This window comes from Apiospora phragmitis (assembly GCF_038363925.1).
Source record: "Apiospora phragmitis strain CBS 135458 chromosome Unknown utg000004l:1.0-3135199.0:1.0-3139288.0, whole genome shotgun sequence".
Taxonomy (NCBI): domain Eukaryota; kingdom Fungi; phylum Ascomycota; class Sordariomycetes; order Amphisphaeriales; family Apiosporaceae; genus Apiospora; species Apiospora phragmitis.
Window position 1 is genome coordinate 2265015 of NW_027117402.1, and position 12910 is coordinate 2277924.

The 12910-nt window shown below is 52.8% G+C and overlaps 2 protein-coding genes across 2 annotated transcripts; one reads left to right on the forward strand and one right to left on the reverse strand.

Moving 5' to 3' along the window:
• Positions 1 to 9029: 9029 nt before the first annotated feature.
• Positions 9030 to 11036, reverse strand: PG994_003838 (Bcdml1; the record flags this gene model as incomplete). The annotated part of the gene is made up of 7 exons (XM_066855247.1): positions 9030 to 9163; positions 9204 to 9304; positions 9437 to 10089; positions 10166 to 10303; positions 10336 to 10606; positions 10695 to 10897; positions 10965 to 11036. The coding sequence occupies 7 exons, from the start codon at positions 11034 to 11036 to the stop codon at positions 9030 to 9032; spliced, it is 1572 nt and encodes a 523-aa protein (XP_066719525.1).
• Positions 11037 to 11545: 509 nt separating this feature from the next.
• On the forward strand, positions 11546 to 12456 carry PG994_003839 (uncharacterized protein; the record flags this gene model as incomplete). The annotated part of the gene is made up of 2 exons (XM_066855248.1): positions 11546 to 11741; positions 11963 to 12456. 2 exons carry the CDS (start codon positions 11546 to 11548, stop codon positions 12454 to 12456), a joined length of 690 nt encoding a protein of 229 aa, XP_066719526.1.
• Between the last annotated feature and the right edge of the window lie 454 nt (positions 12457 to 12910).

Below are 12910 nucleotides of genomic sequence, written 5' to 3' on the forward strand. Positions count from 1 at the left end.
TACCTATCTGCCTATCCAGGTATTGCACGCCCGAGGATTGACGTATGCGGGGTACAGCTATGGCTACCGTACGAGAAGTGCGATATGTATTCAAATAGAAGTTCTATTTTCGCTTTCTCCTGATGACGGAAATGATACAATCCGCCCAGTGCCGGTTGCTACGGGGAACCTATTCCGAGTTCCAAAATCAGGTGATGATTTTCTGACAGGTCAAAGCTGCAAACTTGCTTCTAACCCACAGGTGACGGCTGATGCTCGCAGCTCGCAGCTCGAGAAGGGAAAGCAAAAAACAACCGCATCAGAAGAGAATGGGGCCGAGGACGCCGGAGCTTGACATCACCAGAGCGGCGGCAGACGTGCGCCGCCCTGCCGTAAGGGGAGCAGCGCAGAGGAGGACCTGTTTGATCATCATAACCAGCATATTCCGAAACTTGAAACCAGATGGCGATGACATCGCGCGTTGGCGCGAACTGGCTAAGGGGGTTACGTTGTAGGGAGAGAAGTCAAGACAAGAGCAAAAAAGTGCACAAGCCAGCCTCAACTTGGACCACATCTACTTCGCTTGCCTGATCGTCCCGCCACCCTTGCATGAACTTCTCGATCTGGTGTTCAATGCTCGTAAGTCTGGGAACAAGGCTGTCCCTTTTACTTCCGAACTCTCTTCATTCCTTCTTTACTGAGAGGGAAGACGTATTGTGGCATGCGCACACATGAAGAGTGGGATGGACTGCTGCAACCATGCCGCTTCGTGTTCTTTTGATGACGAGCTTTGGCAAGGGAGCTAGGCAGCCAAGCTGAGCAAGGTAACATCGTCGCGTACTGCAAAACTCCTCCGCAATTTCACCAAGACTGTCGGTCTGCGAAACCTCATCGGCAGTGAGGGTGTTGCTGTTTTTGTTTCCCCCACTCTATTACTACTAGCATGGCCCGCATCAATCCGCTACATGCCATTCGCTTGTAACCTAGGGAAGTTCAGGGAGGAACATTTATCCCGTACCTAATAATAAGATAACTGTACACGTTGCGACACACAAACGCGTATATCGTGTAAGTAGGTAGGTAGCCAAAATCCTGCCAGGTACGGATTGATTTCGCAGTCGCGGAGAACAGCCATTGGGTTGTTTCACAACAGCCATGGCTTAAGAACAAACCTCCCATTCGGCTCCTCACTGTTGCCATTCTAGAAGTCACTGTGCTGTGTTTCTTGGTACGAGATGCTTATCCGTCTCGTACGACAGAAGACGCCATGGAACAAAAAAGACCCTCCGGCGTTACGCTTGATAAATTTGACCAGCTGGCGATTGAATTCGCTATCAAACCAATCAATCAATCAATCAATCCGTCGCTATGCAAAAGACAAAGACAAAAACCCGCTTGCCCGCCTCCCCAAAGCTGTCATCCCAATTAAACATGCTGCTAGCGCCCTTGAGGTCGGATATCACTGAAGTGTCTTGTTTCACATCAGCTTTTTCCCGCCGACGCTCACTAAGCTTAAATTTCTGGTCTCATTGACTTTCTGGTGCTATTTCTGCGGCAGCCAATGAGGCTTCTGGGGAGCTGCGTATCGCTTGCGCCGTCGGACAAGGAGAGCTCCTCAGGCCGGTGATTGGCTGCGTCAGATTTCGATTTTTCCTTTTTCCACTCCCCTCGGCCGCATCAACCAAAATACCTTGGGCATGTGTGGATGACAACGCACGCCATAAATAGAATACATGCCTACCTGGCCCAGCCATTTCCACATTCTTCAACAAGCGGCCAGTTCCATACATATCGATTCGATCCAGGCGTCTCTGCACGCAACTGGCCGCCTTCCCCAAGACCTGCTTTCCCGCTACTCGGCCGCATGCTTGATGACCTGGCGGCTCTATAGCGAGCACATTAGCCACATCATTGTCAACATTGGACGAGAGGCAGAGGCAGAGAATGCACGCGCCAGAGTGGTCACGGGCATACTTCAGAGTCTCCATTCGCCATGCAGACGATTGGACGTAACGTGAATTCTCCAAGTTCCAGCCCCATGACCGAGGAGGGGAACAGATGGGAAAGTGGTCCGCCATCGCCAATCAAGATCGAAGTCATTAGATCTGCATTAATTCAATTCTCGCAGATGTGCTGCAGCCAGTAGTACGGGTAGAGCTCAAAGCTTATTCGTTCCAACCTATTGTTGTCGAAGTTGGCAATGGCATCAATGTGCGATATCGCAAAGTTTGAGTTGCCATCATGGCGGCGCTTGCCCGCCTCCTTGACCCCGTTCCGCTGTCACGATCGTTATTGGGTTCAATGACATTAGCAGACTACGGTTTCAGAATCTTGAGGCTCTTCTCGTTCAGAATTGGAATACCGAGTTTCGTCCCGTCCCATCGAACCGGTACAGTACGGAGGTCGCCTTCAAAAGTCTGTTCGCCCCTCCTTGTCGCCAAGTTTCCTGGCACAGCTGCTGACCAGCTGTCGCTATACCGTGAAAGTTAACGTGCTTAAACGGAGCAGGACAGGGATTAGTGACCCAATCAAAATCATACATTTAGGGAATAAACTATTCAAAACGGTATCCCGGGGTACAGCATCGCGTAAACGACGGATTGCCAGCTGACGAGACAGTCTTGGCGACAAGGGGGGGGGCGCGAACAGACTTTTGAAGGCGACCTCCGTACGTGCACTTGATTCGAAAAGAAACCACTTTTCCCAACCTCAACAGCCACTAACAAAGTTGATCACCATGCCAAGGTGCAGATGCGTTGAAGTGATACATGCTACTATAAACACAATATAGACCTGCAGTAGTAGAAGTAGACCTTGATGAGAAGTGGGCAAAGCCATGTAGGTACCAGCCACAGTACCAGCCAGGCCATATGCCATACGGTGCGCACACCTAGGTATGGACCTCGTCACGAGGCTGCATGCTTCATTCACTGCACTGCAGATCTACCACTTGGCTTCGATCATCATGTTTAAGGCCAAGTTTGTTTGCGACTTTGCATCATTACCGAGTATTAGCAGCATACCACTGCAGGTGATAGAAAAATCCTCCGAAGGTGGAGTTGGATAGTCGTTGCAGTAGCTTCCAAGGTAGGTTAGGAAGTAGCTTCGAGCTTGTACTTGCGCAAGAGCTCTTCCCAGCTCCTAATAATAAATCGAAACATGAAAGGTCTGTCACAGGTGTCCATTCTCACCATCACCTTCGCATAGTTGTTGCCTCGGTGCCCCAGATCGTCGGTAGACGGCTAGGCTGCTTGGGTGCCAGTCGCGCCCAGTAAGGGTAATCAATCACCGCCCAATACGACCTCGCGGAGAGATCTACTGTAGCCTTCCTTCTAGGAGAATTATTACAGAACTTGAAACGCCATATTAGAGATGGGCTCAGATGTCGGCGAATTCTTTGCGTTGAAACAAACCATGGTAATCCCAGCGCTGCTCAGCGGAAGTAGTTCGTCTACCCGTCGTGATGGCAGCCCGTAGTCGGATTCGAGCATGGCTCGCTCTGCTTAGCCCTCACATCGTCCAACACGAGACCTGTCCGCCCGTCGGACCCCTTCGAGCAATCGACAGTACAGTACATACCGCCGGCCTGTCCGTTGCCTCGCTTGCTTGCTTCTTCTTCTCATCCTCATCTCATTCCTTCGCTGCTGCGAGTATGTGCGCAAAGCAAGGCCAAGACCTCGAGGAGAGCTCTGATTGGTGTGCCTGAATCATGCATAGAAGGGCCGACATGCAGGTGGTCAGTCCAGGGATAGGCCATCGTCACTTTTTTTTTCCCTCGAAAACAAACTGCGCGACTCTCCTCCTTCGCTCGGCCCATCATGATACATAATCCAGATGGCGCAGGCGAGCAAGCACCCAAGCAGGAAGGTACATTGATTACATTACGCACGCTCGGAAGGATGACAGATGAAAATACCATGCGGTGCATACAATTCCAACGACCAACCCCACTCTCGCCATATAAGGTACTTTCGTATGCAGGGAGCTGGCATTGTCTGAAACAAGACGCCAGTCCCCTTCTGGTCGTTGCTCCAGAAGCTATGCAACCCTGGCTTTGCGACTTTCCAACCTCGACGGCGACGCTACCTTAGCCAGGAACCTGAAACAGGCACAACTTCGTCACAGCTTCTTCTAGAACGCCCTCTATATCGGGTAAAATCCTCCCAATTACTGCTCTTGGCCCTGCTGGCAACCTGTATTTGGCTTCCTGAGACAATCCCGCAGGGCCCGCCCAACCTAATCCGACCTTGACTCGACCCGTCCTTTTCTGCAAGTCCCTCCCAGCCCGTCTCCGTCTCTCGTAGGGAGGACGATGGGCATTGTGATATGCTGTTGGTTGTAACTGGATTTCGACATCACGTCCGGCGCTGCACCGCACCGAAGCGGCCAAGAGGGCCCACCCGCTGCACTACTTTTCCCCTCCGCCCAATATAGCGACTATAGCGTCGATACACATCGCTCAAGTGCGCTCAAAGTGCGCGCGCTCGTCACGAAGCCCCCCAGTCCCCCAGCTCAGGGACCCGTCTGAGATTGATTACGTGTATCCCAGCTATAGAGGGGTGGGCGGAAGGGAAACCGGCTCCCAACACCGACCCAGCTGCCAGCACTCTCAGCGGCCAGAGTAGGAATAGGAAGGCATGATAGCGTCCGCCGCCCGGGAAATGAAGTCAAGATTCTTTCCCGTCTCTTCATCTCGGCAGCCATGAGCCGAATCTGTTCAGGCAGTTGGACGCCATGTTTCTCGTCCTGTACGAAACCGTACACTATGACACTTTGTTGGTTAGCCCAAAGCACGTCCATCACATGGGCACGGCCGGAGAAGAGCCAGTTTACTCCATATCACCACCCCCTTCTTCCTTGAACCGGTAAGGGACAGCTGCAGCTTGTCTGCGTCGCTGGGCTCCTCTCACCCCCTTCAGATGCATGCAGTTCGGCCGACAGATAATATTCGTCTCTTCCTTCCTTCCCTAACCTACCTCGTGATGCCCGTTGCCGCCGCCGCCGTTGTTGACTGACGTTGGGCGCCTCGCAGGGCCCCTGTGATCTGCGTGTTTCATCTTGTCCATTGGCATCATTATCCATCTTTAAGGCTTTTTGGGGGCTTAGATAAAACCGCGAGTTCTGCGTTTCATCTTTCGATCTAGTTCCCCATCGCACATCCACTTTCCATATACGTACGAATGGGACCCTTTAACCCTCGAAGCCACGCATCAACCAGGGATCGGCATCGTGAGCTTAGGGCACAGAAGTGAACCCTTGGGGGTGGTTGGGGCGGCACCTCTCTCTCGCTTTACTCCTCTTTCTGAGGGTATCATCACCTGGTGGGCTCCTCTCGAAACAATAGTTAGCGAGGTGCTGTCTTGAGTTGCCGCCCACGTTGTCTAACACACACATTGTGCTGGCGGCCCACGGTACGCATACTGGCGACTGGGGGCCGTCTCCTCCTGCCCTCCTCCCAGGATGCTGTTTCTAGAAGATGTGGGGGGCCATACCATGCCATGGGAACATCATGACGAAGTATGTAAAAGTCATTCGTTCGTACACACTTGGTAGGTACATCTGGTTGCCTCTTGCTATCCCAAGCCCAGATCCGAGCCCCTGCTACCTGCCCTGCCCGACACGAACTGTTCAGACTGGGTTAGGTTCGTGCCTTTCTCTTTTTTGCCCATGTGCGTCATTCCTCGGTTTGCTCAATACTTCTCGTGCTCTCTCTCGCCACTTCCTTTTGTGGCGTCCTGACATCATACGATAGTAAGTCGGATGCAAGAAGCAAGCAGCTAGGCTCATAGTCGCCGCCGCTCTCTCGCCTCACCCTCGTGTCTGGACTAGCAGCCCACTTCAACGAAAAGTAAAAATTGTGGCAAGCTCCTTTGACGAAGGCAGAAGGTCTTCTAGACCTGACCCCTGGTGGATGTCATCAACAGGACTAAACCCAGCTATGCGGTGGTACACATGGTAGAAGTGCCACTGCCGCCGGGCTACGGAAGACATACCGGGGCCCATCATCCCACGGTTCTCAGCGGATCGACTTTCTGAAACAGCTAGGACTAGGTCTTTTTCCCTCTGATCTATGGCTCGCCTACTGGCTCGGCGGATTATTCCATGCTTATAGGTCGATCACTGGTAAAGCTAAATCAGGGATATACCTGCTTCACTTCTCTTTCTTTGGTTTACTGCTGCGGCATAAAGTCTACTTGTGGCAGCTGGGAGACTTACTGTACTGGCTAACCTTGTATAGCCATACCACCATGTGTTCTGGGTCTGGTCTACCCTCCGGCGTAGAGTCCGGTCGTGGGAAGCATATGCAAGGTACATCACATAACACATACAAACCTTCGACAAGCCGAACGTGGTACCGAGGCCAGTAGGATCCAGCATGCCTTGGTAGCCCGTGTAGATTGTACCCTTAATATGGATTTTATGTACGACTTCATGCTAAGTGATTAGTAGCATTTTTGCGTGCCGAATCAAGGCAGCCTGTTCGTGATACCAGGTGCCGGACCAGGGCCCAGGCCTCTTTTCCCCTCCACGTCACTTAGTAAGTACAATGTGGTCGAACGGCCAAGTCTTCGATATCGCCGCCGTTGAGAGATAGGTCAGCCACCTGCCACACTCGGTTCGCCGATGCGCAAGGTGGTGGTGGTGGCGTAATTACGTATTATCAAGTCACTTCTGAAGCAATACCCTCTTGTCAGGTGGCACGATGATCGAGCCCTACGACGTAGTCGCAGTGGTCTGTAGACAGATTTCTGGATAGATAACTGGGTTTTGCATGATTCCATTGCTCGAGCCTTGGTCTGATGCTGCTGAGGTCATTGTCCGGGAATAACAGCAAGTCGCAGGAAGTCGGCTTTCGAGTCACCGGTGGTCTGATTGGGATGACGATTGACTCGTTGTGGTTTGTGAAATTCATTCTTTGGGTTTATCCGGACCGTGTGCCTGCCCCCCTATGCTATGCTTTACTATGCTATGCTATCATTGTTGTGGGTGGCAATACACACACAACACATGGATGGGTTGCCCCCTTTCCCTTCCTCTCGTCCGTTGTTTCTCGAACGGGGGAGTCAACATGCTTGTCTTGTTACGAATACGTTCGGTTTGGGGGCTTATCAAGGGGAAGCGGGAGAGGATTGGGAGGGATTATGGCGCGAGTATTCACATAATGCATCTAAACTCTATCTAACTGGTGGCCTCTTTCTGTTGGGTAAAGTCCTGGGATAGTCCCTGTACTACCCGATCTATATGGGTGCCGACCTCGTTCCTATAGAACCGCGTGTGTATTGTCGAAAGAAAAGGCAGGCGGCTAGTTCCGCCAGAGTGTGAGAGATGTGCGGATAAGTTTTGCTTTATATAGGCGTTTATTGGCATTTGGCATTGTTGTTATCTCTGCCCGGACATCTCCTCTGCGGGCAGGTATGTGGACAAGCTTGATTCTTTCCGAAAAAGGGGAAACTCGCGTGGGATCCAAGAAATCGGTAAACCAGATCCGACTGTCGGATAGCAACTGCCGTTGGTCTTTCTCCTTCGGACGGTGCAGCATCGTGTTGGGTTGCCGCCGTTCTATTCATATAATATCACGGAAGATTGCGAGTCGTGGGTCTGCGTAGATGGCAGCGTCTCGTGTACCTGACTAGTTCGATCAACCGGGCTCGGTACGGGAAGGGGAAGCCTTCGAGAATCATGACGAAGGAACACCATACGAGGACTTTTAGCTGAATTGGGAGAGAACAATACATTGTGTTGCTAATACATTGCCAGTTTTACTGGTGATTGCTTCCGTCGGCTTGGGAAGGGGGGGAGGGATGGGACGACGATCTCGATCATCCCGCGTCCTCTGCGAGACATTGGCTCTGAGTAAGAACCATTATGACCTAAGAGAGGCAAAAGAGCGAGAAGAAGGTATCGTAGGAGTAATGAGTCGTCGGCTAGCACGTCTTCTCATCGTGGCGGAGAGCGACTCGTAGGAGATGATTTGTATGGAAAATGCGCCACAGTCAAACATCTATCGTGTGGTAGATTCATGTCATGAAGCTTGCCGATCAGTACGTTCTCACCACTCAATGTGTTGATGTGCATAAGCGTATCTGCTACAGGAGAACGGGCATCGGCTGAGTCCCCCTGATTTACAGGCACAGGGGAGGGGTAAACGGGGATTGGGTGTTGATAGGACTCTGTTGAAGCTAGCCTCGTAGTGAAGGCACGATGGTAACATACTCATTTCGACATTACTACTGCCAATAGTTATAGATACACGCAGGATAATACTGGACTTAGATAGATGCATGGGCAGTGTGATGAAATGCCACACAGATATATGAGTTACATAAATATTGTTTGCACATAGTAAAATCGTAAGAGAGCCAGGAGACGCTCTAAGGCAGTCGAAGGAGGGGAAAAGGATGATAATAGGGGATTTTGCTTGTCAAAAACGCTGGACTGTCCCCGCTTAGAAGATTCATCGGGAGACTGTCCGAAGATGATGGTGAAGTACATTCGCACGAATGACCAAGATACTATCCTCTTTCAATCACGGTACGGGTTGGTTTCATGAATTCTGCAGAGATTTTCTCTCCCCGGCCATCACAACACGTCGTGATCGGACAGATTCGACTATCAGGATATTCATTACCATAACGTAAGTCTGAGCAAGGAGATGATATTGCGCGCCCTAAGAAACACCAGAATATCGGTACTGTCGTGGGCAGACATGAAGCGATATGATCAAGGCTCATACTTAGCCATGGACGATGGGAGCTGTGATATGGCTTGTTATTTCCTTTATCCGTATAACGATTTACCCATCCAAGTCAGATAGACGTAAAGTGATCGATGAGTACTTCAGGCCAGGAGTTTGCTCCATGGCCAAGAGGGTAGACAGATGCGCTTTGGACAGAGCAATTCGCCAACTTTATTGCACACATATTCGTGAGGCCCGTAGAGGAAACCAGGAAACCATAGATCACTCTTGATTTCGCATACCCCTGAACATATCACAGCTGGTGGCACCATTCGTAGAATTCCTTTTGATTTGCGACCCTCGAATTTCTCCTCTAGTTGTCATCATCGTCATCATCACTGCCGCTGGACCAGCCCTCTTTGTACGCTTCCGCGACCTCCGCAAGCTCGTTGCCGATGTCTTCTCTGTCCTCGAGCCCGATAGAGCGGACGACGGTCGTGCGCAGCCCTCGCAGCCTGGTCATTACCGACGAGTCCGTCGACAGGACGGTTCCGCACGGAGATGGGGTCCCGTCTCAGTGCGCCCTCTTTGCCCCGGAAGATGCGGGGGTAGCTGTCCAGCATGGGATAGGAGAGGCTCGATTGGTATCTGGATAGAGATAAGTCAGTCAGAACATCTATATGTTTATATACCTCGTTTTGATAACCGGGCAAAGGGAAACAGGGTGATAGGGAGGTGGTTTAGTTGTTGCCGCTGGGATAAGGAAAGGGGGTATCTTACTGATGAGACTTCTGGCGTCTTTGGGCACGGCCATATCTGTCCTCGTCGTTTGCATCATCATCCTCTTCGCGGCTCGCAGCCTTGATAGCGTCGTCTCCTCGCGCCGTCTCGAGCTGGGAGAAGAGGTGTGCTTTTCTCCGACCACCGACGCGGGCTGCGATGGCAGCACTGCCCAGGTTCTCATCGAGGGAGGAAAGATCCACATCAAGCGACTCTACACGGTTCTGTCCTCCTCCACCAGTATCCGACTGGTCCTCGTAGTTCATCTCGTTGAGGCGCGAGATGAGCTCGCCCCGTCCCGACAGGATCTGCATTCCTGTGCCTTGTTCGCCCCCGGCCGGCGATTTTTGCTCTTCCACGGGGCTCATCTGCAGGTTCGCGATGGTCTGCTTGCCGAAGACGTTCAGCATGTCCGTCACGCTGCCCATCGTGAGCGCGTTGGCCCGGTCGTCGGACTTCAGCCGCGTGTAGAGCGAGGTACTCTCCATAGCCGCGTTGAACAGGGCCGTCACGTTCCAGGCCGAGGCTTTGTCCAGGACCACGCTCGACGCCAGGGACCGGGAGGGAACAGAGAGCGGGATCAAGAGCGAGACCTGGGAAGAGAGTTCCGCGATCGACCTGGCCTTGTTGGTGAGGCGAAGCAAGCGTTTCTCCTGGTAGCTTTGTCAGCATCACGCAGTGACGAGTGGTGGGGGCCAAGGGGTGGTGGGATGATGAGTATCAAATTACCCTAGGGATGCCCGCGTTCGGCTCCTGCAGACCCCAGACCCAGATCGGAGTCTTGCCATACTCGTCGCGCATGCGCTCGACGTACTTGGCGGCGAAGCCGCCCCAGGCGTCGTCGATGCCGCTCATGATCTGGACGCCCTGCATCTGGTCGGCCTCCTCGATAAAAGGGCGCAGATCCCGGTCATGAGGTCGTGGTCCTTGTCGAGGGAGGCAAACAGCTCCTCGCCCATGGACCACTTCTCGAAGGGCATCAGCGTCGAGCCCAGCTCGTACTCGTTGAGCTGCACGATGGAGCGGGGGTGGTAGAAGACGCGGCTGAAGTCGGACCAGTACCGCACGCTCCGGGCCGTGAGCTTGGGCGCGGCGGCGCCCGTGTCCAGGCTCTGCTGGTACGCGCTCATGTCGATGGGCTGCTGTTTCTCGATGACCGTCTTTCCGTTCCTGTCAAAGTGAAGAAAGTGTCAAAAAAAGTCCGTCTCCCCATTCCCATTCCCATTAGATCTTGCAGTAGTGGGACGAGCTGACGCACCACAGTGCCGCAGGGGTCTCGGCCTCCTGATCCTCGTAGAGTGCATTGATCTTCCTCATGGAACCAAAGCCGCCCTTCAGATCGTATATCACGGTCCGGGGCATGAAGGTTTCGGTGCCATCCGCGCCGAGGCCGGGTCTGAAATGGACGTCATGGTTGACGGGTGACTCGCCAGCATCTTCGCCAAACGTGAAATATGATTCCTACCACCAAGTCGTCAGAAAAATCAGACAGCGAGTGGCATGGGACCAGGCAGGCGGGTGGACATACTTGAGTATTCCAGAAATGCGTGGCTAGATAATTGCTCTGCTGCCCCAGCTGCAGGGTGATTATTTCATGCATAGCGCGGGGTCATCAACAGCAAGCACTGTGGCGCATATAAACGTCAGCTGGGGGTTCTTGACGATGTAGCTTGTTTGAGGCTATATACATGATACGATTCCTTCAGGTTTGCAACGATCTCGGCTCAAGTGGTGATGCACCGTCTTTATGAAAACCGAAGACTCATTGGTTGATATGGAAGAACAAGGCAGGGTTTTTTATTCTGATTTTCCATGCATTTGTCGGCAGCGACTTATGCAGAAGCCGGGACTGCCCGCAATTTGAAGGCCATTAGTTAAAGCTTCTCTGAACCTCGCGCACCACCGAACCCTTGTTAGCGCATCCACCGCCACCCGCAGTGCCGAACGACAACGCCAATACGCCAACTACTCAAACAACAACACATGCGGTGTGTGTTGATCTGATCTACTACATAATACTGTAGGACCACGTCTCCTCGTCGTTCGCTTCACTATCGCATCACCAACTTTATACTCCCGTTTCTTAATCAAACCACACCGGCTTCCATCATGGCTCAGCAGGCGTCTCAGCAGGCCACTTATCAGGCCGCACTGGCCCAAGAGTGGGAATCATTCAAGGCACCGCCTGCGAAAGAAATCGCAACGCCCCCCAAGCCAGGTGATAAAGCACCAGTACACCCCAACCTCAGCCTGCCCAAAGACAAACCTACCGTCATCGTCTTTCTACGACACTGTGGCTGTCCATGTAAGTCTGGAGTCTGCTTGCACGCTGCTTTATTATCTCTCGTAACCCATCTCGCACCTGCCACGCCTTGCTCACGTATCCACTCTGCGTATTTCATCTCAGCCTCACGAGCCACCCCCTGAAAGATGTGATCCACTCATATGACCGCCCCCAACAACAACAAATCTGTGATTTTTGCATCAATGTGAAGCAGCTCTACTGACACGCACATGGTAAACCAGTCGCCGAAAAGGTCTTCAAGACCCTGACGCACCTGTCCTCGCAGCACAAGGACGTGCACTTCATCGGCGTGTCGCACTCGAGCCCCGAGGCGACGGAGCGGTGGGTGATCCAGGTGGGCGGCAACTGGGACGTCGAGGTCGTCATCGACCACGAGCGCGAGCTGTACGCGCAGTGGGGGCTGGGCATGTCGACGACGTGGCACGTCCTGAGCCCGCGCGTCCTCTACCAGACCCTGCAGCTCGGCAAGGCCGAGAACATCTGGAACCGCCCCACCGAGAGCGGCACGCGCTGGCAGATCTCGGGCGCCTTCGCCGTCGCCGCCGTCGCCGATGCCGCCGACGCCGAGGAGGGCGGCGGCAAGGTCTGCTGGGCCCACGTCGCCGGCAGCGCCGACGACCTGCCCGACTTCGCCGCCGCCCTGGGCGCGCTCGGCATCGAGGCCAAGATGCCGCCCAGGCCGGCCCCGGAGGAGGCGTCGTATGGGATCCCGTAGGTTCAACGAGGATCCGGAAACCAAGGGTGCGAGAGGTACTACCAGTTGGATTACCTGAGCTACAAAAGAGAAGGCGGCGAGGGAAAGTTGGCTTAATGGAGAGAGAGTTTATTGTTGTTGTTATTGTGTGTTCTTGTTGTGTGCTAGGTTTTGGACCAACGGATCACCTGTAACTCTATAGCCAAGACGAGCCACAAATTTCATAGCAGTGATGATGATTATACTACATAATAATCGGAACATGACTTGGGGTTCTTCTAAGAAAGAGGGCCCTAAGTGTTTGGTATGCACTGTTCTTGTAACACCGGGGGGGTATTTTTCGAGACCATGCGCTGCGATGTGCAGCGAGTAACGCCATGAGCTTGTCTAATGTTTCACAAAACCAAAGAAAGATGCATCTTAAGTCGCCATCAGAAAGGGGGGGGACAAAACTAACAGATGGGAAAAAAAAAGA